This window comes from Macaca nemestrina, chromosome 2, assembly GCF_043159975.1.
Source record: "Macaca nemestrina isolate mMacNem1 chromosome 2, mMacNem.hap1, whole genome shotgun sequence".
NCBI lineage: Eukaryota > Metazoa > Chordata > Mammalia > Primates > Cercopithecidae > Macaca > Macaca nemestrina.
Window position 1 is genome coordinate 35,363,141 of NC_092126.1, and position 25,234 is coordinate 35,388,374.

General features: G+C 36.3%; 1 protein-coding gene across 5 annotated transcripts in view; it reads right to left on the reverse strand.

Annotated features, from left to right (window-relative positions):
• The window catches only part of LOC105490372 (nephrocystin 3), a 51,313-nt gene that overhangs the window by 6,553 nt on the left and 19,526 nt on the right, over positions 1 to 25,234 (reverse strand). The window contains exons 10-27 of one of the 5 annotated variants that reach the window (XM_071090922.1): positions 22,917 to 23,020; positions 21,825 to 21,939; positions 21,409 to 21,552; positions 20,840 to 20,937; positions 18,429 to 18,531; positions 17,899 to 17,981; positions 15,632 to 15,770; positions 13,729 to 13,893; positions 12,283 to 12,377; positions 11,615 to 11,737; positions 10,155 to 10,344; positions 9,731 to 9,972; positions 8,705 to 8,780; positions 7,821 to 7,948; positions 6,112 to 6,352; positions 4,946 to 5,071; positions 4,254 to 4,369; positions 3,443 to 3,619 (exon numbers count right to left, since the gene is read on the reverse strand). In XM_071090922.1, coding sequence (XP_070947023.1) covers positions 3,443 to 3,619; positions 4,254 to 4,369; positions 4,946 to 5,071; positions 6,112 to 6,352; positions 7,821 to 7,948; positions 8,705 to 8,780; positions 9,731 to 9,972; positions 10,155 to 10,344; positions 11,615 to 11,737; positions 12,283 to 12,377; positions 13,729 to 13,893; positions 15,632 to 15,770; positions 17,899 to 17,981; positions 18,429 to 18,531; positions 20,840 to 20,937; positions 21,409 to 21,552; positions 21,825 to 21,939; positions 22,917 to 23,020 — 2,465 coding nt within the window. Of the gene's footprint in view, positions 1 to 2,127; positions 3,620 to 4,253; positions 4,370 to 4,945; positions 5,092 to 6,111; positions 6,353 to 7,820; positions 7,949 to 8,704; positions 8,781 to 9,730; positions 9,973 to 10,154; positions 10,345 to 11,614; positions 11,738 to 12,282; positions 12,378 to 13,728; positions 13,894 to 15,631; positions 15,771 to 17,898; positions 17,982 to 18,428; positions 18,532 to 20,839; positions 20,938 to 21,408; positions 21,553 to 21,824; positions 21,940 to 22,916; positions 23,021 to 25,234 lie in introns of those variants that run through there. The other 4 variants (XM_011755894.3, XM_011755895.3, XM_011755896.3 and 1 more) reach the window with 4 other exon arrangements.

Consider the following 25,234-nt stretch of genomic DNA (forward strand, 5'->3'; position numbering starts at 1 on the left):
CAACTTTAATTCCTGTCTCATTGTTAATGGGAAGTTAGTTATGGTTCTACTTAAATGTTGTAGAGAAAATAAGTATTACTAGTTTCTTCTCATAAAAATACTCCCTGGATACGTACACTGAACAACACAAAAAACCTAATAGCCAGTTAAGAATATTTATTTTGTTTTTTTTGAGACAGAGTCTCACTCTGTTGCCTAGGCTGGAGTGCAGTGGCGCAATCTCGGCTCACCACAACCTCCGCCTCCTGGGTTCAAGCGATTCTCCTGCCTCAGCCTCCCAAGTAGCTGGGATTACAGGTGCCCGCCACCATGCCTGGCTAATTTTTGTATTTTTAGTAGAGGCGAGGTTTCACCATGTTGGCCAGGCTAGTCTCGAACTCCGACCTCAGGTGATCCACCCGTCTTGGCCTCCCAAAGTGCTGGGATTACAGGAGTGAGCCACCGTGCCCAGCTAAGAATATTTATTAAAGGAAGCTTTGACCCCTGCATCACATTTTTTTCTTATTTCTCTTTCTGTAATCTCAGCACTTCGGGAGGCTAAGACAGGTAGATCAAGAGGTCAGGAGTTCGAGACCAGCCTGACCAACATGGCGAAATCCCGTCTCTACTAAAACTACAATAATTAGCCGAGCGTGATGGTGCGTGACTGTAATCCCAGCTACTTAAGAGGCTGAGATGGGAGAATCGCTTGAACTCGGGAGGCAGACATTGCAGTGAGCCAAGAGAGCGTCACTGTACTCCAGTCTGGAAAACAGTGAGACTCTGTCTCCCAAAAAAAAAAAAAGTATTAATGAATGAAAATTGTAACTAGAATAAATAAGTACTCTACCAATTCAGATTTATAATTGAGTTGTCTGAAAGCTACCATTTTCATTGTGAAGGTGCATATTGATGTGAATAAAATATTCCTATTTGAGAACTTCAAATATGCATACACAAAGATGTTCCAGCTATTTTTATCTTTTTAAGTATGCATTCTACATGAGAACGTTTGGGTTGGTAGTAAAATAAGTAGGAATATCAAAACATAGTTTATTATGTTTAGATTTCATTCTTTTAGAATACATAATTTTGAGTGATCATGTCCCCAACTATAGTTATTCAGGCACAACTTTTGGAGGTACAAAGAATAATATTCTTAAGGTAGTTTTTCCTTTTGTCAGGGTTCTTCTAGAGTACTAGTCTCAGATTATTTCCTAAAGCAGTTTTTCTAAGGTGATAAACTGAACACATTACTTGCTATGTATTAAATTATTTGTACCCCTAAATAATCAAATTCTAAGCTCTTAACAGCTTAATTCTAAAATCATTGTCTGGTATATTTGTGTTTTCAATTACTTTGTGTCTTTCACAGCTGCCAAACCCAGAAAGGTATGTTAATGGCTATAGTTTTATCTTATATTTTTCCCTCTTGGACTACTCCCAAAGGAGGAAGAAGGATGCTCATTATATACTGCCTCATTTCTTTTTAAATTACCACTATAGTGCTGTACAGTTATACCACTGCTTCTCACACTTATGTGCATATTATTAGTCACCTTGGGCTATAGCTAAAATACAGATTTATTCAACAGGTTTGGGGAGAGGCCTGAGAGTCTGAGTTTTTAGTAAGCTGCCAGGTGGTGGTGATAATGATTTGTGGACCACCCTGTGAGTAGTAACTCGGCCTTAAGAGAACATTAACCAAAACCTTAAGCTGAGCAAACTACTGAGCAGCAAGTATTGATAACATTTCAAGGTTTTTGTTTTGTTTTGTTTTGAGACGGAGCCTCACTCTGTCACTCAGGCTGAAGTGCAGTGGTGCAATCTCAGCTCACTGCAACCTCCACCTCCCGGGTTCAAGCAATTCTCCTGCCTCAGCCTCCCAAGTAGCTGGGACTTACAGGCATGTGCCACCACACCCAGCTAGTCTTTTATATTTTCAGTAGAGACAGGGTTTCGCCGTGTTAGCCAGGATGGTCTCGATCTCCTGACCTTATGATCCGCCCATCTTGGCCTCTCAAAGTGCTAGGTGTACAGGCATGAGACACCACACCCGGTCCATTTCAAGTTCTAAAAAAATGTTCAACGTATTTCTTTAAAAATTATGCAGAACAGCCCTCTTGTATAAACTAGAGTGGAGAAAAAAGAACTTAAAATTGCACTTTTATTTTAAAACAGTGAAGTGTGGCTATTACATATTTCACTTTTACAATTAATACATGTTAGGATCTTGCAAGTATTAAATTGATGATTTTATTATATATAAATACACAAATGGTCCAAAACAATATCTAAAATGTTGCAATATTTATAAAATTCATAAAAATAATTTTCAGTATAAAAATGGCATACTAATTTGAGTTTGAGGTAAATGAAGAGACAGATTTAGGCCATCTAAGGAGGAAGATAAAGGAGAATATCATATCTCTATTTTGGGAAAAGACAAAGAATGCTAAAGAGCTTGACCTGTTACTGCATTAATGACTTCAGACATTATGCAGATACATATACTATATAGTAATAAATAATACACAATGTAGACAGAGCAAAAAGCAGAGGGACTGGACCAGTCTGCTCAAGGAAAGGGTAAAGAATTTTTTAAAATGCAGCAATAGGGATTCTTGTGACTAATGTGTTTCACTGAAGACAATTTGAATCTTTCATAAACATTATCCTTTTAATCCTTGAAACTTTCCTTTGAGGTAGAGAATTGGGCCAGACTGCTGCTGAAAAGCAAGAGGAATGGTGAGGCTAAAGTAGCTCTTGAGAGCTGAAAAGAAACATGGAATTCTTATTTTATTTATTTATTTATTTATTTATTTATTTATTTATTTATTGAGACAGTCTCACCCTGTTGGCCAGGATGGAATGTATTGGTGCAATCTCGGCTCATAGCAACCTCCACTTCCTGGGTTCAAGTGATTCTCATGCCTCAGCCTCCCAAGCAGCTAGGATTACAGGCATGCACCACCCTGTCTGGCTAAATTTTTTTGTATTTTTAGTGGAGACTGTTTTACCATGTTGGCCAGGCTGGTCTCGAACTCCTGGCCTCCAGTGCTGCTCCTGCCTCAGCCTCCCAAAGTGCTGGGATTACAGGCATGAGCCACCATGCCTGGCCAAGATTCATGGAATTCTTGAACTCCTTAACTGCTGTGCCAGCTTTTGTTGAACAAAGACCAACCCACTTTTCATGATTTGCTCCTCATGTCATCTTACAATTCTAATGTGTCTACATCCTTGGATACCAGATAATAGGAAAATTCTTTTAAACAATTAAAACAGACACAATCACAATTCCAACTTAATGCAGTCCAATACAACTTCATACAAATAGCAGTTACACATAGTAAGAGTAAAATTTCTTAAAACATTTTTTTAAAGTTTCAAATTCAAATGTTCCAAATGTTTAATTATTTTGTCTTAAGGTACATTTGCAAAGAATTCTAACTGCTGCTATTACCTTTGTCCTTGCTGAAGGAAAACATTAGGAGAATGAGCTGTTTTTAAGCTAAACGTGTCTCCACTTGATGAATGGTGTGAAGGAGCTTTTCCACCCAAGAGTGATGTTTCTGCTTCTTTTATTTCCATTGCCCTTTTGTATAATTCAGCAGCTTTTTCAAAATCTCCTCCTTCATAGCTTTGAGAGAGAGAGAGAGAGAGAAAAAAAAAAAAACTCTTAAAATGAGAATATAACCTCTTACCAATTCAAAATGACCTTATGGGATACAGAAAAAGAAGCTATAAATATTTGCCCATTTCTCCCCTCTTCCCAATGTATTCATTCACTCAAGCAGACCAGTAAAACAACACCCAAACTCTTCTCCTTTTTACCAATATCAGTATTTTTGTGTCTCATATGGATATCATTAAAACCATGTTGTAATAGAGGCAGTGAAATTGCTAAGGAAAGTTAGGTATTCTCTGCATCCTGAGAAAAATACAAATGAGCAAGCAAAAGTCAACATATACTTAATGGCAAATTCACTCTGAGGACAGCAAATTACCCATATTACTCCCAGAGCCAGTTGCAGTGTAAACCATCCTTCACTATTTGCCATGATGCATATATACACTCCTCTGCAAAATAGATCATGCAGCCTTCGTTTCATTTCTGGATACTACTTTAGTACCTCTTGAAGTCGATCAGCAAAAAACAACCCCTCCCTACTCTAAGAAAACATTCAGTAATACATATTTTGTGCTCTTCTTAGACAAATTAAAGCTACTTCAAATAAAAGAGGCTTTATAAAGAAAGTGAAAAAAATTCTTACCTAAGCACAGCTAAATTTTTCAATGTTTCTCCAACTCGAGGATGCATCCGACCCAGGCTATCTTCGTAAATCTTTAATGCTCTTTCATATAATGGCAAAGCTTCAACATGTTTTTTCTTATTAAAAAAATAATAATGCTCACTTAAACACACTGGGTTTCTGAAATTAATGTATTCTAGACTAAGCTAACCGACTTTGATTAGTACTTTAAAATGTTAATATCCTTCTAAAAGATGGGAATAAACAGATTAATTTATGAATAATCATAGAAGAAGCAGTATAACAGAAAGTCAGATACTTAAGATTTAGACCTAGCTCAGTAACCATCTAATCATAATCCAATACTGTAAGCAAAAACCTGTTCCTTTATTGCCCAATGGGTCCCCCACCTGATTCTTGCCCATCATAATCAAATGCCACAGGCTTAAGTACAATATTATATGGAGGGGTGTAGGGTATCTCCACAACTTTAGAAACTAAGCCTATGCTCTGAACTAAACAGCGTTTTACACTAAGAGGAAGGGACTTCATATAAGTCTAACTTCAATAGTTTCTCAAGTACTAAAGGAAGTATTAGAAATATCTTTAAATTGTCTTTCATTGTATTTACTGTTCCCTATCTAATTCATGTTTCTCTATATTTTATACCATAAAATCATTCACTGATAAAACGTTAAAATATGGGAACTTACCATTTGGCTATAAAGAACAGCTAAGTTCACCAAAGCAGTAGCTACACTAGGGTGCTTTGGGCCAAAAGATTTCTGTCGAATTTCAACAGCCAATTCATACAAAGGTACAGCTTTGTCAAGTTTCCCCTAAAAAACAAAAGTTAAATCTAACAAAAATATAAGGCAATAAATACTATCTTATCAGAGCTTTCTTCATATGTAAAATTTCATATTAAAGGATAATTTTGAGGAAAAAAAATCTCAGAAGCATTTCCTCTCAGCGGAATGATTAAATTTATAGATAACTGAAAATCTAAAGCTACACTGTATACAAAAGCATTTCCTTTGATAATTCAGAACACCCTTTAGGATCATCCACTATTACTGTTTCTAGTGTAGTAAAAACATATCAGCTAAAGTAGATTTACCATATTGCACATAATTTGGAGATTGCATCAAAATAAAAAGCTCATTTCTTGCCAAATCCTTTCCAGATTTTTCTAACTACTTCATTTCATCTGAAAGTTGGGCAGAAAGAGCAGCAATGTACCCTTCTTACTAAAACAACTTCAGTGTCAGGATGACCAGTAATGGTTCCACAACGTCTAAAGATAGTCTACAAAGCTCTGTAACTATGCTAAATGGGAAAGCAGACATCCCTGGATTTTTTCTTTTTTTTTTGGAGAACAGCTATAAAAATTCCAAATATCACTCAGTATAGAACCTTATGGCAAACAATGGTTACATTTAATTACAGGCAAAGCCAAGAAAGAATGAAATAAAAATGTTCATTTAATCAACTACAAAGATGTCTCCTGATTTCTTATGTTTACGTTGCTTTACACAGCAAACTTAATATTGGTGGAATTTTAGAACTTCTGAAATGTAAAATAAGTTTGATTTAGAATGCTAATAAATGCATTTGTACTTGGAATGTATTTAACAAAACAAAACCAGCATATTAATTTACTAGTATATTATTTCAGAATCAATAATCAATGTAACCAGTTCAGTATGAAATAATTATTTTTAAATGTTATGCTCAGTTACTTGTTAAAAGTTAAATCATGATCTTTAAAGCTCATGTAAACTAACCTATCCATGATAAAGATAAATTATTTTGCTGATAGCAGTTATGGCTTAACTGATGTGTTGTAAAACATGTAACAATGCCAAGGATTACTTACCATTTTCTTATACAAGATGGCAAGATGCTTCACTGTATATGCCAAAGAGGGGTGATCAGGAGCTAACGCACGTCTCCGAATATCTAAAGCTCTTTCATAAAGTTCTTCTGCTTTATCATACTGTTTCTTTTCATTGCATAGAGCTGCCAGATTATTCAAAGACTGAGCACAGTCAGGGTGATCTGGTCCTAGAACTCGCTCCCTCATTTCTAAGGAACGCTTCAGAAACTGGTCAGCTGTTCTGTGAACACAATCCCAAAATGGCTTAAACTATCTATTCTCTAGAGTTTGGAATCCTGACCCCTAAATTGAGTGGAGAACTGAATCATCTTTATTCTTAGATTCAAGTTAAAATAAGAGATTCAGCTCAAAATCTTACTTTCCCCCTCTTCCCCACCCCTATCTCTTCGTGCCCTTTTCCTGACAGTTTGAGGGCCTAAAATGTGTGGATGATTGCCTCAATTCTCCACTTCTGAAAGAAAAACTGGTATTTTCCAAAACAAACTTTTTATACTTTAAAAATTATTAGACCTAGGTCAAACAAAAGATTTTGGTATTCACTCTTCCTCCCTTTGGAGTTAGTACTAAATAATTTTTATTTTATTTTGTGTGTGTGTGTGTGTGTGTGTGTGTGTGTAACCTTGAACTCCTAGGCTCAAGTGATCCTCCCACCATAGCCTCTCAAGTAGCTGGGTCTACAGGTGTGTACCACCATGTCTGGCTAATTTATTAATTTTATTTTAGAGACAGGGTCTCACTATGTTGCCCAGGCTGGTCTCGAATTCCTGGCCTCAAGTGATCCTAATGCCTCAGCCTCCTAAGCTCTGGGATTACAGGCATGAGCTATCATGCCCAGCCAGTACTAAATAATTTTTAACAAAAGAATAAATCATTATTTTTTACATAAGGTTCTGTAAGTGGGCTAAAGATTTATTATACTTTTCTGACATCCAAAGTTTCAAATTTGTTATATTTTTCTCATATCTGAAGTCCAAAAATATTTATTTTTATAACATATAAATGTCATTTTGAATCCTTTTGCCCAAATAAACTGACAAATAAAACTAGAAACTGTCTGCATGATTTACTATTAGTCCCAAGCTGCTGCTTCTGTGAGGTCTCATGCACAATATCTACACAAACTCACTTTTCATAAATATACAAAATACACCAGGGAAGCTACAGAATAACTTTTCAGTTAAGAAACAATGTGGGCCAGGTGTGGTGGCTCACAACTGTAATCCTAGCACTTTGGGAGGCCAAGGCGGGCAAGATCACAAGGTCAGGAGATCGAGACCATCCTGGCTAATACAGTGAAACCCTGTCTCTACTAAAAATGCAAAAAATTAGCCGGGGTGGTGGCGGGCGCCTGTAGTCCCAGCTACTCGGGAGGCTGAGGCAGGAGAATAGCTTGAATGGGAGGTGGAGGTTGCAGTGAGCCGAGATCGCGCCACTGCACTCCAACCTGGGCAACAGAGCGAGACTCCATCTCAAAATTAAGAAAAAAAAAAAAAAAAAGAAACAATGTGAAAAGAAACACAGTAGAGAAAATACCATGGTCTTCAAGTATGTGTATGCTCATTATATGACATCATACATGAAATTTGGCATTATCAATTTTTTTCTAGCTTTAGACTTGATAAAAATGTAAAACAACATTGTATCAAAGAGAAAATGGTTATTTTCATTATTAACCCCATGGTACTCACTCCAGGTTATTTTGAAGATAGTAGAGAACACCCAGTTCATTGAGGGTCCGAGCATTATCAGGTGTGTCCTTACCTAATGTAAGCTCTTCTAACTGCAGAGCCCGTCTACGTAAAAGGGCAAATCCATACTGCAGCGAACATGAAAAATGAAAAGCAATCACTAAGTAGGTGCAATCCTTGATTCTGAAACAATATATGAGGGTCCTAAAACATCTTCCTTTTTTCCCATTTAATCTAGATAACTTATTTTAAGTATCACAGTAAATTAACTTGATGATTTACAAACACAAATATTTCCACATAGCAACACATTCTAAAATTCATTAAAAACTATTTCATGAAAATGATTGTATTTTAGAAAGTAAACTATATCTCAAAGTGCTTCAAGAAACAATAGAATATAATTAATTTGCAGATATTTATCAACCCCATAGGTAAACACATAAATATCAGGTCCATAAAAATGCACACAGCATTTTAAATTAAAGAAATATGCTACATTTAGACTTTATCAGCAACTTAAAAAAATAAAAATAACTTTTATTGTGTATTTGAGGGAAAGGCTTTCTTCACATTGAACATAACACAAAATGTTAACTACATTTATTTTATTCCTTTTTCCAACCCTTTAAACTGGTAGCTTTAAATTCCGTCTTTCAAAGCCTAACCTTCAAATGAATTTAGAGTTCCACTTTTTAAAGTCTAAATTGTACTTCTCAGTAATATGATATTTTAACACATAAATAAGAAAATGTTAGGTAGTTCTTTTCTTAAAAACTAGAAGATTTTAAAATCTAAAGCTCTTAAACATGTGGGGTGTATGCGTTTATGATGCTCTTTTCCTCTGACATTCAAAACACAACACAAAAGAAATCTCTCCTTACCAAGTTGCCTTTTTTCTTTACAGCTTTCTGACGAATCTTAAAGGATTTTTTCCTAAAATGTTCAGCTTGTTCATATCTTAAAAAAAATTACAGTAAGTCAAACAAAAGAAACATTCAAAGTATACTTCAGTGAAATGAAAGCACTCTTTTCATAGTGTAAAGTCTTTTTGGGCTATTAAATACATCATTTTTCTAGAAATGATAGTCATATGACATTACAAATCTCTAAAAACCCTTCATAAAACAAAATATGGCAAAACACTAAGATATCTTAGTCTATCATGGATGTTTTTCTAATAAAAAGTTCTGTTCAATTAAAAAAATTTTGACAAATTAAGTCTAGTCCTCTAAGTAGCTGACATTTAATAATCTTTAACTAACTCATCCTAAGTCTCTGAAGGGCAACCTAACTAAATGAAAATCCAAAATTTTAGTTTTCTATAGCGCACTATTAATTTTTAACAACTTTTTCTGCATAGACTAATTTCTGGTCAAGTTTAAATGTGAAATTCACACAAAATTTGTATGAAACAATACTTCTAGAAGTTACAAAATTAAAACTAGTACATAAAATTACTTTCAGGCTATGTGTATAAGTTGTATATGAAACATAAATAAATTTCATGTTTAGAGTTGGGGGATGTCCCATCCCCATGATAATCTCATTATATATATGCAAATATTCTGAAATCTGAACAAATCCGAAATCCTGAACACTTCTCATTCCACATTTGGATAAAGGATACTAAACTTATATTAGTAAAGCACTCAATGTTAGTCAGTGAATGAGCCAGGATTCCAGGATTCAAACCCAAGACTATATGACTCAAAAGTCCATGTTCTATCCTTCATGCATCTTCAAACAGAGATGAATCTTACAGTTCTAATTTTCTCTGTTTACCACATGAAGATTAGGCACAGGGTACGGAAAAGTACACAGTGATAAAATAAAGCCTATCCCATAAGTACATTAAAACTATAATTCCCCTTCATAAAATCAGGTATTACTGATCTAAAAAATCTTACTTATTTTGTTTCTGGTACAAAGTTGCAAGTGCCTCCAGTTCACGAGCAGTATATGGATGGTCCGCACCATAAGCGTTTTCTGAGATTTCCAATGCCTGTTTATACAGTTGTTCTGCATTGCCAAACTTCTTCCACTGCACATATACACTTGCTAGTTGGTGGAGGGACTGGGCTACTCTTGGGTGATCGGGATCTAAAGCTGTTTCTCGAATCTCTAGAGACCTCTGCAAAGGTACTACAGCCTGGGGGGAAAAAGGGTGAAAGGCCAATTAAAGTGAGTGAAATGCTGCAAGATCTGTCATCTGATTAAATATTAAAGATTATAGCACAACAAATGAAAACTACATTAACATCTTAGAAAAACAGAAGAGTGAACACAAAAATCCCACCTGTCTCTGGCTTGCCATTGATGTGCTGAGCTTACCTGACTGAGAAGGCCTAGATCCTTGAGAAATCGCCCCAAGGTTTCATAAAGATCAGCTAAACAACTCATGTTCTCCTCGCCTTCGCAGTTTTTCTCATACTGCTTCAATGAATCGAAGTATTCTGTTGCCATTGCACTTTTGTCTTTGCCAACAAACTGCCAATAACTCAGCAACTCAGCAAAGTGTCCCCTGTTTCAACAAATAACAGTACTTTAATGAAAACCACACTTTAAAATCCACTACAGAATGGAAATTCCAGAATTAATATCAAGTTATTGACAATTTATTAGTAGGCGAGTATTGTGTAGTGAGGTGAGACTCAGACCACTCACTATCTGAGTTCCACCACTATCTTAGCTATGTGATCTTGAGCAGGTTGTCTGACCTCTTAGACCTCATCACCTTCACCTGCAGAAATGGAGACACTAGCTGCCTCGGCTGGTACTGTAGGGGGATTATGGCACACAGTAAGTAATCCACAGTGTTGGCTGTTATCCTTAATACCATCATGGCTACTTACCAATGGGAATCTATTTGAATCCTTTTTACACATTTCACAATACGGAGCCAACTGCTGAGTTCACTCCCAAAATTATTTTAAGTATGGAAATTCAAAGAGAAGAAACTAATGAAAAATCAACTGTCACAGAGTATCTACTTTGCATTTTCATCAAGAAACTGAATGACAAAAGTAAGCTTATTCATTTGTAGGTGACTTTAAGTAGCATGGGAGAGCTGGTAAACTAAAATAACCTGATTTCAAAGGAATCATGAAAAATTGGAATGGAGATCAGAAATAATTTAAGACATGCAACAAATCTGAAAGAGTTTATACAGGAGCAAAATAAATTACATACGTATCGTATAAGAAATGTCTAAATTTCTAAGTAAGGCAGAAAAAAAACCCTCATGAAGTTTAGCAGGTTAGACAGTTGGCTCATAAAAAGGTAGTTCTGCCACTGACAAACCAGAACACAACAAGAGAGACAAACAGAATACATTTTGAATTAGGGTAATTATTTCTTTAAATTCAACACCAGACATAGAAAATAAACAAACAAACAAAAACAAATAAATTCAACACCAGACAGATTCTATTGCAGCCCAGAGTCTACTTTGAAGCCAATGCTTTCAGATATCTGAAGGCCCGAAGAAGCAGACATCATGAACCACCTCTCTGGGTGGTTTAGATTTAGACCTGCTTAAATGTAAGCATAAGATAAAAAGTTGAACAGAAATCATTCCAGCTCTGATTTCATAAAGCAGCAGTACTCTATGTTTTCCTCCTGGGAAAAGTAGATCTAATAGAGATTTGTAAATTGTCTCAAGATTTCTCCTACACTGTTTGTATTTCAGATACCTGGACTAATTTTTAAATTAAAAATACCATTTTTCTTTGTTAAACTGAACATCTTTAAATCTCTCTTTCTGGGGAAGGATGTTCTATAATGTTTCTTACCTTTTATAAAGGTTTTGAGACACAAAGAGATTAAGAAGGCAATCATGCAGCTTCTGTTTACTTCCCTGCTGCTGAAAAAGCCACGGGAGTTCATCTGCACTTCTCCAAGTCACTCTGTCCTGACTATCGTAAGAGAGGAGACAATATTCAATATCTTCCTACAATGAGACTGCCTCAAAAAGGCTTCAAACAAATGTTGAAGGAAGAAAAATATATTTAACATATGTCTCTGATTCTTTAAGTATAATTTAATACTAAAAAAGTTAGATCAAAATCAGAGACTTTACCAATCTAAGAAAATAAATTCAGTGACATGCAGAACCATCAACCAAACTCTAAAAGTATTTTCCTAAAATTGAACTATTTTAAAAAACCCTCAATGGACCCATATACACACATACGGATACATGGACACAAACTACTGGAATAAAATAAAAATAATAAAATGATCCTACACTGATTTTCCTTGTTTAAACTTTTAGCATAATATTAAAAGACAAAATCATCTTTTGCTCTTTTGACATTAACAGAATAGGGAGAGGATTTAATCTTTTTTGTAATAATTAAATTTTTATACTTTAAGTTGTAAGCTAAGAAACAGAAATAAGGACACAAAGGTAGAGGGTGTTGCAGAAGTCACAGAAGAACAATAGGAACATTTACAATACCTTAGCTGCAAGGTGAAATAGTTGATTAGCTTTTGCCTGTATGAAGAATTAACGGTGGGGTCTTCCAGGTACTCCAGTCTCACTGTTTCCCAAGCCTACGGAGAAAAAGAAGAAATACTCAGTTCTATTTTATGTAAGTCACTGTACATCTAACAACAGACTTGCAAAAAAGAATTTATAATTATTCCTATTTTATAGCTGTATAATAGAAATGTCACTTAAATGTTTTTAAATTTAGGACATATTTATTTGATAAACTGTTACTAGAATAAAAATTCCTGTACTAATATTTATAAGCTCAAAACACAATTTAATTCAAACTTGAGTTAATACATTAAAAATCTCAGAAGTGTGGAATGAAAAGTTACAAAAAAAAATTATATTCAAACAATACACAATAAAGGAAAAAGTCTGTGAAATTGCAAACATTTCACATCTACAAATACGATACAGCATACTCAAATTAAGACTTAATTTGTAATTGCGTATATATATAAATCAACCATGGCATTGCAGATGATAGGAATCATTTTATCCAAAACATCCTAAACATTTACTTCCATGTGCTAAATATCTTTCTAGTTCCTCACAAGGACCAAGAACCACCTCAATTAATTTGCTTCACAACCCCTTTTGTAAACTGCTAAAGTCTGCCCAGGGCTTAGAACTTGCCCAAGTTTAGATAGGTATTAATCCAGGAAAAGGAGGCTGACTGGCTTACAGAGTCCAAACTCTTAATACATATATAGTCATGTGCACATAACAATGTTTTGGTCAACAACAAACTGCATATATGATGATGATCCTATAAAATTATAATCAAGCTGTCCTATACAGGCATACCGTTTTAAAACTTTTATACCACATTTTTACTGTAACTTTTCTGTATTTAGATACACAAACACTTACAGTTACACAGAGTATTCAGTACAGTAATATGCTGTGCAGGTTTATAGCCTGGGAGCAATAGGCCATACCATATCACCTCCAAGTGTGGTAGGCTGTACCATCTAGATTTGTGTAAGTACGCTCTATGATGTTCACACAATGATAAAATCACCTAATGATGTGTTTCTCAGAACATATCCCCATTGTTAAGCAATGCATAACTATATAACAATACCAGCAATTCAATGAAACATAATTGAAATAAACTTCCTTCTCTTCAAAAAATAAACTACCTTTAAGAAACTATTTTTGATCTTTTGTATCTGACTTGTTTTTTAATTTTAAAAATTGTCTCACTTAACATGAGACCTACCCTCTTAATAAATTTTTAAGTGTACTACAGTATTGTTAACTTCAGGGACAATGTTGTATAGCAGATCTTTAGAATTTATTCCTTTGGAAGAAACAATCTTGCCACTGCACTCCAGCCTGGGTGACAGAGGAGACCCTGTTTCTTAAATAAATAAATAAATGAAAAGATGCCTAAAATAACATTACCTGCAGATGTTGAAACCTGAGCAAGCCACAACCGTAAGTCAACAAACACATTTTGTATAAACTGTGAATAAGGGAGGTCAAGAAAGTCCAGGACATCTCAGGATAGAGTTCCATCAGTTCTGATTCACTCACACCATTGTGACTAACATTGACAAGGCAGAGAATCTAGGTAGCAAAACAAATCAACAGTAATCATAAAGCACCTCCATAAGTAACTAACAGCCATTAAAATTTCCATAATTCTTTTAAGGCTATTTTTTTTTTTACCAAAACTTATAATCCAAATGATTTAATAAATCAAAAAATAGATTTCTTAAAGCACACTGTCCAAAAGACATTAATCAAGATTAAGATAGTGTATCTATAAAATCTAGCACACCAAAGATAATACTCATATAGAAAAAAGTATAGTGAAAATTAAAACTGCATAAATGTATTATTATAATTAATGGCAGAATTCCAATTCCAGGAAGACAGTGGAAGAAAATAGCCCTCCTATTATAAACATGTATGGATATCAGACACATTTCTAAAAGCACAGTTGATCCTGGAAAAAAGATAGGGAAATCCTCCAACTGTCAAAAATGAATAGGAAATTGAAATCAGAGTTTTGACAGCTGAAACTGCTGGCTATGGGGGCAGTGGAGCTAGAGGACAGGCAGCAGCCCCCAGGAACTTAAGGGTTTAGGTTTCTCATACCCACAGTGGGATGGAAGGTGAGCCCTTAAGCCGTGTGAGGCAAGGAGGTGGAACTAGATTTCTTGTCAACACCAGGACCGTTAAAGGGCTTTGAAGGACCTTCACGCTCAGTGAAGGGGTGCATGAGAAAAACATTAGCCCACAGACGTGGAGAGAATACAAGGAAGCTTGCAAGGTTGGAGTAGGCTGAGAAGTCCAAACCCCGGGAACCACCAAGCTGAAAAGTTAACAAAAATAGATCCAGGTTCAAACGATGAGGTTGCTAGATATACATTTTCAAAAACCAAAATTGAATACATCAACAAAAACTAAAATGTTACTTTAATTACATAGCACTTAATTCTAAAAATATATATGGAAAATTAGACAAAGCAATTGTGAAGAATAATAATAAAAGGAGATTTACCCAAGTAACTATGAAAGCTTACTTTAAAGTTCTAATAACTAAGCAGTGTGGCACTGGCAAAGAATAGGCAAAATCAGAACAGAAGAGCCTAGAAACAGACCCACATTTATTTGTGAGCTTGATATTTGTCAGTTGGCATTGGAAATGAGCAGAAGACATGTATTATTTAGTAAAAAGAACAATTAATTATCCACATGACAGAGGATTAAAAAGTAGATCCCTTCCTCACACAATAAACAAAAAGATACCAACAAGAGTTAAGGACTTCACACATGAAGAACAAAACTGTAAAGCTTTTTGAAGGAAATTATTGTTTGTGTGTGTGTGTGTGTGTATAAACACATGCATATATATATGAAAGAAAGCTTTGTATAATGGATGAAACCATAATGAATGATACTATACAGTTAAAAGACAAGAACAAACAGGAAAAAGACATTTATTTGTGAATTTTCTAATAAAGGATTTGTTTTCAGTATGCAGAACATTTAAGACACCTACAGATCAATAAGGAAAAGACAAACAACCCAATTAAAAAATGGGTAAAGACTTGAACCAGCAATTCAGAAAAAAAGGAAACAAGGATAGCCAGTAACAAGAAAAGATGATAAATCTCAATGATAATCAGGAAAACACAAATTTCCACAAGCACACTCCGGCTATCAGCATTCCTGCAGACGCCTGAAACATATTTAAGCACAAATTTTAAAAGAATTGTTATTTACTTCCATTCACACACACACAAAGCAAACTAACATTCCTTTTTATAAGTTTTACCTGCTTCATTTTACATTTTACCTGCTTCATTAGCTCTTTATCCACATCATTTGCCATGGACTCCTGGATAGAGTGCAGAACGAGTCGATATAATGAAACAGTATCTTGACACTGGAAACACTGATGAAGGATTTTATCTAAATTGCCTGCTCTCCCAGCACTGTTGGAATTGAGAAGAGATTTAATTTCTTACAGATTGCCAACATCTGTGAAAATTTTGAGATCGATTAAAAACAATGTGAACTCTTATTTTTTGTACTGCAACCAATAACAAATTCAATAAAACATGATACAGGAAAGTGGTAGTTTTATGCGGCTGCTAGAGTCATTGGGTTAATTTTACTATATATAATTTAATTCAGTGCAATAAACATGCTGAAATCTCTTATTTGTCAAGCAATTACTAGGCATTAGGGAATATAAAAATGAGTCAGTTATGGTTCTTATTATCCAGAAGCATGCCACCTACATACAGGAAGCAGGGAAACGATGATAAGTATTGTTAGTTAGCCATGCAAATTAAATTTGTGTGGAGCCAGAATTTTGAAAACACAAGGCTAAAGAAAATCATTAAATAGGGGAGTTTGTTTTAAAAGATTACACAATATTTACCAGTTTTTTATTATTATTATTTTTATTTTTTATTTATTTATTTTTTTTGAGACGGAGTCTCGCACTGTCGCCCGGGCTGGAGTGCAGTGGCCGGATCTCAGCTCACTGCAAGCTCTGCCTCCCAGGTTTACGCCATTCTCCTGCCTCAGCCTCCCGAGTAGCTGGGACTACGGGCGCCCGACACCTCGCCCGGCTAGTTTTTTTTTGTATTTTTTTTAGTAGAGACGGGGTTTCACCGTGTTAGCCAGGATGGTCTCGATCTCCTGACCTCGTGATCCACCCGTCTCGGCCTCCCAAAGTGCTGGGATTACAGGCTTGAGCCACCGCGCCCGGCCATATTTACCAGTTTTTAAAAATAATATAAAGATGTACAAAGAGAAAAAACAAAGGATCGATAGTGTCTTTAAAATAGGTACTTTCAAAAATAAAAACAATAAAAGATACTTTCAATGAACATTATTAAATGTATGACAAATGACTCACACTCCTGAATCATACTCATTGTATCACTTATGTTCACAGAGGCCAGATGCGTTGCCACAACTAACAGTGGAAAAGGACGGTGGAAATATCACAGGCAGGCTGGGCACAGTGGCTCACAGGCTGTAATCCCAGCACTTTGGGAGGCTAAGCAGGTGGACTGCTTGAGCCCAGGAGTTCAAGACCAGCCTGGCAATCATGGCAAAACCCCACCTCTATTAAAAAATACAAAAATTAGCCAGGCATGGTGGTATGCTCCTGTAGTCCCAGATATTCAAGAGGCTGAGGTGGGAGGATCGCTCGAGTCTGGGAGGCAGAAGTTGCAGTGAGCCGAGATCGAGCCTCTGCTCTCCAGCCTGGGCAACAGAGAGTGAGACACTGTCTCAAAAACAAAAATGAAGATGAAATATCATGGGCAATGTAAAGTTTCAGAAGATTTTTTAAATTTCAAATTTGGTGCTCAAGATGAGAACATGGAATAAACAGACAAGAAGTACTAGATTCGATGTCTGGAAATATGTGTGCTAGAATTGCCATCTATTGCAATGAATAACAAAAAATGTATTAATCTTTTTTTTTTTTTTTTTTTACCTCAGATTGAGAAAAGACAAAGTAGAGTGATGCTATACTGAAGAAGAAATAAAAGTAGTAAAACATTCTAATGGTTGAGAATAGATAGAATAGGGTAAAGCTATCTTGAGGAAATAAAAGTAGTGACACCCTAATGCTTATCTAAAGGCAGATTACTAATGGATATCTAAAATAGAACTATTTTATAATAAAAGTTTATCAGGACTTGAGAACAGAGACAATTAAAAATTCGTATCCATATATCTACCTCCTGATATTCAAAGACACCTGAAATAATATTCTAACCCTCAGTTGTTTCCTTCACTTTCCCAAAGCTAGGGGCCACAAATGAGGGTGAGGATGGCTTTCTTTTGCAACCTCCAATAGGGAACAGATTAGTGTGAAGAAAATGAGACAAATCTATTAAGTTCTGACAATCATGGGCAGTAGGTACTCAATCTTCACCTGTAAGCCATGTTCTCACAAACGTTAGTATCACTATTCAAATAAAATCTGAGTGGCTCAAGAGACCGGTGTAGTGATTGGTTCTCAGTTTTGCAGGGTGAGAAAGGGTCTGCAGCAATCACAAAACATGCAGAAGATCATGTAAAATAACCAACACTTACCGCGCGATCATTTTGCCGAAAAGGGTGACATAAAGGGCATTGCAGGTTGTAGCAGAACGACAGTGTCGTTCCAGCTTCTTCTCCTGCACCAGTTTACCAAGAAAAACAAAACAGAAATACAAAAACCACCCTGGAATTAAGCGGTCTTTACTATCCAGCCATCAACAAATACCCCAACAGAAGTAACACCACTGCTGCCATCAGTGACATCACGCCTTGCGTGGTGGATCCTCGGCTGTGGTCAGCCTTCCAGCTGCAGACCACAGATGTGGCCAGTAGGAAAATGCTTTTTTGCTTTTAAAATACTTGCTTAATACTATATAGTAAAGTAAACCTTAAGACCAATATCTTTTTATTGCTTCTTTTCTACCTGTCATTAGTTTAAGAGGCAGTACATTTACCAAAGTAATTACTAAACTCTAGTTTTCCTTATAACAGATCCCCTACATTGAATTTTAAGTCTCATATAAGATGTTTCATATGAAAGATAAGAAAGAGTAAAAGATTGCATCAAAATTAAAAATACACACCTGCTCTTTACTCAATTTAATGTCTACAGAGTGGCATTCTGCAATTATAACAGATTTTGCATCTTTTGGACTTAAGGGATCAAGATGAAGTGTAGGCCACAACCTTTTATTTAAAGACAAGAAAAATGAAATTTTAATAATACAAGAACTGTAATTACCCACAACACAATTTAAAATCCACCACAGGAATTAACTTTTTATAATGCTTTTGTAAAATAAGCAAAACTAATGTCTATTAATCATATTAAGTAATTATCTCACTCATTCTAACATGTGTATCATTACTTTCAGCAATGAATCACAACAAAGTTATAAAATAAACAGTATATACATTAGATAGTTATATAGTAAACATTTCTAGTTCTATATGCCATACTATCAGTAAAACTAAGCATAGGTATGAGTATCTATGAGGAGTGGCACCAGACACAATTATTGTCCACAAGCACTTGTAATGCAACTGAAATTTAACTATTACAACATACATTCTCGATGTAGTGAAAATTGGAGTTGTGGGGGAGTTAAACTTACTCTTTTTATGTATATGTACACATAGACACATATATCTATTTATATATACAAGCTGACATACAGTATGTGTGTGGTATTAAAATTTCTTGGGGGAGGCAATTTACAAATATGTCTAAAAAGGTTCCTTATAGGAGCAAAAACAGGTTGAGAAACACTGTTCCATGTGATCCAATTGCTCTACTATTTTTTTTTTTTTTTGAGGTGGAGTCTCGTACTATTGCCCGGGCTGGTGTGCAGTAGTGCGATCTCGGCTGACTGCAACCTCCACTTCCCAGGTTCCAGTGATTCTCCTGCCTCAGTCTCCCAAATAGCTAGGATTTCAGGCGCCCACAACCATGCCCGGCTAATTTTTTGTATTTTTAGTAGCGATGGGGTTTCACTGTTGGCCAGGTTGGTCTTGAACTCCTGACCTTGTGATCCACCTGCCTCGGCCTCCCAAAGTGTTGTGATTACAGGCATGAGCCACTGCACCCAGCCATTTGTTTGTTTTTTGAGACAGAGTTTCACTCTTGTTGCCCAGGCTGGAGGGCAGTGGTGCGATCTCAGCTCACTGCAACCTCCGCCTCCTGGGTTTAAGTGATTCTTCTGCCTTAGCCTCCCAAGTAGATGGGATTATGAGTGCCCACCACCACGCCTGGCTAATTTTTGTATTTTTAGTAGAGACAGGTTTCACCATGTTGGCCAGGCTGGTCTCGAACTCCTGACCTCAGGTGATCCACTCGCCCCGACCTCCCAAAGTGCTGGGATTACAGTTGTGAGCCACTGTGCCCAGCCACTCTACTTTTTTTTTTTTTTTTTTGAGACGGAGTCTCGCTCTGCTGCCCAGGCTGCCCAGGCTGGAGTGTAGTGGCTGGATCTCAGCTCACTGCAAGCTCTGCCTCCTGGGTTTACGCCATTCTCCTGCCTCAGCCTCCCGAGTAGCTGGGACTACAGGCGCCCGCCAGGTCGCCCGGCTAGTTTTTTGTATTCTTTAGTAGAGACGGGGTTTCACCGTGTTAGCCAGGATGGTCTTGATCTCCTGACCTCGTGATCCGCCCGTCTCGGCCTCCCAAAGTGCTGGGATTACAGGCTTGAGCCACCGCGCCCGGCCTACACTCTACTACTTTTTAAAGGACCATTAAAGTGAGCTTGCATTTCAAAACAACAGGTGTCTATTATTCCCAGCCCGGCCCTTTCTCTATTTTCCTCATCTATAAATTTAACTGGCTACTAGACATTGTTATGTGGAGCTACTCAAACTAACCATGATTAAAAACTAAACTCATCACCTTTTCCCCACAACCTGCCTGTCCTCCATGTTTCCTATTTCAGTTCATGAAGCTACATTAATTAATTTCTCAAGTCAGAAACTCCAGAATCATCATCCTGGCTCTTTCTTTTTCCCTTGCATCCCAGATCTATCTAACCTCCCACCAAATCCTTTTTTTTTTTTTGGAGACAGGGTCTCCCTCTGTCACCCAGGCTGAAGTGCAGTGGCACGATCTCTGCTTTACTGCAACTTTTGCCTCCTAGGTTCGAGTAATTCTCCTTTCTCAGCCTCCCAAGTAGCTGGGATTACAGGCATGCACCACCATGCCCAGCTCATTTTTGTATTTTTTGTAGAGACAGGGTTTCACCATGTTGGCCAGGCTGTTTTCAAACTGCTTGCTCCAAGTTATCTGCCTGCCTTGGCCTCCCAAAGTGCTAGGATTATAGGCTCACACCATTGCACCTGGCCCCAAAACCTATAGATTTTTTTTTCATAAATTCACCCACTTCTCCCCATCCTCGCTGCAAGTTACATAAAAAACATGAAAACCATAAATGCATATTTAAGACCTTTCCTTGTTTGTACTTAAAACATTTCATGTACTCTGAAAGAACTAAAGTTGGCATCGTACCTCCATGCTGGAGGGCATGTTTCTACATTCACAGAAACAATTACTCTTACATTCACTGGCAGTGGATCTATCAGCCATTTCATGTGTTTTTCAACTTGCTTAAAAATATAAAAACAAAATTCAATCTATTAATCAAAATATTGCAAAACAATCCAATAATAGCTCCCCAAATAAAATGAAATTCTCATTAAGTTTATCTTATTAAGGACAAAAATCTTATTTTGGGGTGATTTATTTTAAATTTTAAAAGAACAAGTAGCAAAACATTATCATCACCAATTTGAACTCTGGACACGTCAGGAAATGTCAAGGCCCTAAAAATATGTCAAAACTAATAGTCTTTGCTAATTGTGTAAATTCAGTTGGTCTTTCTCAATAAAATATTAGTGTCTGTGGACATACAATATATTTTTTAAATCCATGTTTCCTCCCTAGAAATAAAGAAGAAATATAAAAAATAACATCGTATTTTCTTCTCACAAACATATAATTTAAGTGCCTGATCCAGCTATTACTGAATTTGTATCTCTTTCTGAGTGTATCAATAGGTAACAAATAGAAAACGGTACCTGAACTTGATCTATAGAATCAATAACAATGATGATGCTGCCTTGATGACGAGCAGACAGTTTTTCCAGCCAACGTGGAAATTCTTCCAGAAGCTTAGCAGGATCCAGTGTCAGAGCAGAGACTGACCAAGAGTGCTGCATCAACTACAAGATAAGAACATACACAAACTGAAGTAGTTACACATAGTTACTGAAGTAGTTACAGAGCTGGGGGAAATATTTCCATTCTCACTTTTTTATAAACCAAAATCAAGTCACCAAGAGGACCTGATTGTATCGAATATTATTTTTAACCTAATACAAAACCAAAACAGGTGGCTAATATTTTAAATTAGTTTACCAGTAGGTACTTATTAGTCCCAACAATTTCTGAATCTAAATAAAATTCTGTAATTCCAAAATATGGAATACTATACCTTTAGAGTTAGTCGTTTAATAATCAAGGAGGACTCTGAGCTGGTTGACATGGGCCTTCCCACAAAATGGGAAAGAATCAGTGTGTTGGGGGAATTCTTCTGTTGTAATTGAATCCTGAAAGAAAAAGGCAGCACTTTTATAAAACTGATGAAGTTCCTTGACAGTCAATAAAAAAAGAATTCACAATGCAGTAAACATCAAATGTTGCCTAATTGAAGAATCAGATGGTCAGTTACTTTTAAATAAATATGGAAATTTCTGTTTTTACTCCACTTTTAGATCCTTCTAAATAATCTTTTAAAAAATTGTAGATTCATTTTAATTACAAATAGATGTTAATTAACATAAACAAAAGTACTTTACATATGAGGGTAAGGTATTAGTAAAATAAGCATAAACTTTTAATCAAAAATTCCAACTAGAGGAAAATTTGTTAGGTACAAAAATATTATTTTCCAAACATAACTTTAAAAGGGTAATAAAAAGGAAACAACTACATATGCTAACCCTTCAATGTAAATAATTATGAATGAAAGAAAGTATTTTTACTGCTTGTTTTTAAGCAACATAATGAAAAAATAAAGTTTATTAGCTTATATGAACCTTAGTCCATAATTTGCAGAACTAGATTGCATTCATAGTAAAGGTTATCCTTAATTTTGATGTTCTGTAAAATGTATTTCACTCTAGTCTGCTTTTGTCGTTTCCAATATTTAAAATCCCAATGAAACTTTTAAATAAAGGCAATAATTAAAAATAAAGGCACATTACTCTACAATCCACTTAACATGTCATATGTGTTATATGACATGTTATGTCACATATCACTTCCTTACATAGCACTCCCATAGCTGTTACCTATGTGATTTATGTACATAATCATGAATGTTCATGCTTCCTATTGCTTTCTCATTCTGTGTCTTCTCTCTGACATCCAAATTCAATGCATTTCAGGGCATGAAACTATTATTTTATTCATTTGTTAATGTTTACTGTAGGCCACGCAGGAAGGCAGGCATGCAATACATTTTGTTGAATAGATTCAGTAATTCAAACAATGACAACAATAATTTAACTGCACTGCGTCATACCACTTGGATAAAAGAAGAGACTTTCCAGAACCTGGTCCTCCAGACACCAGAAGAGGTGGGATCGGGGCTGGTGCTGCCACTAGATCATTAAGGCGCTGGTAATACTAGAAAAAAAAATGAATTTACATTGTAAGGAAGCACATGCCTCTGAGACTACTGAAGAGTCAACTTCTGATTATTCTCTGAAAATACTGGAGAAAAGCTCCGTGAGAAAATGAAATCTACTTTTAGTTGACAGCACCCTCATAACCGGCTATTTTTATGGCTGGCAAAAACATGACTGAACTAGTCAACTAAGAATGGGCCTCAATCGGCCGGGCGCGGTGGCTCACGCCTGTAATCCCAGCACTTAGGGAGGCCAAGGTGGGCGGATCACGAGGTCTGGAGACCATCCTGGCTAACACGGTGAAACTCCGTTTCTACTAAAAATACAAAAAAAATTAGCCGGGTGTGGTGGTGGGCGCCTGTAGTCCCAGCTACTCGGGAGGCTGAGGCAGGAGAATGGCGTGAACCCGGGAGGCGGAGCTTGCAGTGAGCCGAGATCGCGCCACTGCACTCCAGCCTGGGCCACAGAGCAAGACTCCGTCTCAAAATAAATAAATAAAAAGAATGGGCCACGATTTCTTCTACACATAGTATTGCTGCAAATTAATGGGTAAAGGACAACATTTCAGGTCCCTGTGGGGTTTTGCAACACTCAAATGTTTGCAGAATGTTTCAGGGAGCTCAATGTAGCCCCCAAACCACAGAAAATATTGCAGAACACCTTGAAGGTACTGGCAGGCGACCTAGATCTCCTGGTCAGAGGAATAAACACCTGTTCTGGGAATCACCTTAGTTTCTGGGGGTTGCTGAGAAAAGGTCCAAATAAGAGGTTTTGTCTGGGGACTTGGAGTCTCCCAACCTGCCCAAGAATCAGGTTAGCCTAGGCTGCCTGAGATCTTTCTGAAACTAAGTGAGTTCGGTGTAAAGTCCAAGAATTCCTATTTCCCAAGCTTTCCCCAGAAACTCAAAACTGGTTCAAAGCTAAAAAGGACACACACAAAAACCAAAATATCTTAGTACTTATTAAGGAGTTTCAAAAGTTATCTTGAGACTCGAGTTTTTCTTCAGTGTACCAGTGAAGTGATAGCTGATGAGGAATTTTAAAAAGTGTATAGCAAGTAGTTTGCAGCCAGCTTTAGGCTAGCTTTGGAATAGCACAATTCTCCAGCAACTACAATGAATTACTTGGTATAGGTTTTCAATCAATTTTTCTACTTGTTATATTTAATTAACAAGCAGAAAAACTATATCTCTAAAGAATATATTCCCCAGGAACTCAAATAATTTGAATAGAAATGATTCTTCTGAAGGAGCAAAGAAAGTCTTGATTTACTACCTCTAAGTCCTAACGACTTAGTTCGTGGTCCCACAGAAAGTCCATTTATAGGATCCATTCTTCCCAAGTTCAGACCCCTGGCTATAAAAGAAAAACCATGGATCTGAAGCCAGAAAAGAACTAGGTTCAACTCCCAGATCTGCAATCTACTCACTGTGTACTCTTAGGCAAACCATAATCTGAACCGCAGTTTCTTAATTTATAAAATAACAATAGCAATACTTCTCATAAAACAACGACTAACATTTATCATGTATCAGGTACTGTGCTAAGCACTTTATGTGCATTATCTGGTTTAATCCTTGCAACAAGTACCTATGAGGTAGTTACTATTAGTTATTCTCATTTTACAGCCAAGAAAGTCAAAGTTTAGAGTGGCCAAGTAACTTGAAAAAAATCTAGTTAATAAATGATGGAATCAGGACATTGACAGTCTAAATTTTAAAAGTTCTGTAAAAACACAACTGTTAGTATTAGCTACTATAATATTCTTTAAAATATTAGTTCTTACATTAATTTTTAACTATTAAGTATTACATTTTTTTGAACTTGCACATAGATTTCATTGTATACCTCAAGTTCCAATTTGTTTAGATATTTAAGGATGTTGATAAGACTGATAAAGAAGGACTTATCTGCCTATTTCATGAACTACTATGGTTTGTTTTCTGAATGTAATATTTTGATTCAAGAATTGGAAGAACAGATACTCTTACTATTCATTTTTCTTTTCTTTTCTTTTCTTTTTCTTTTTTAAAGACAGGGTCTTGCTCTGTTGCCCAGGCTAAGGTGCAGGGGTATGGTCATAGCTCACTGCAGCCTTGACCTCCTGTGCTCAATTGATCCTCCCACCTCAGCTTCCCTAGTAGCTGGGATTACAGGTGCATACCACAATGCCTGGTTAATTTTTCTATTTTTTGTAGAAACAAGGTTTTGC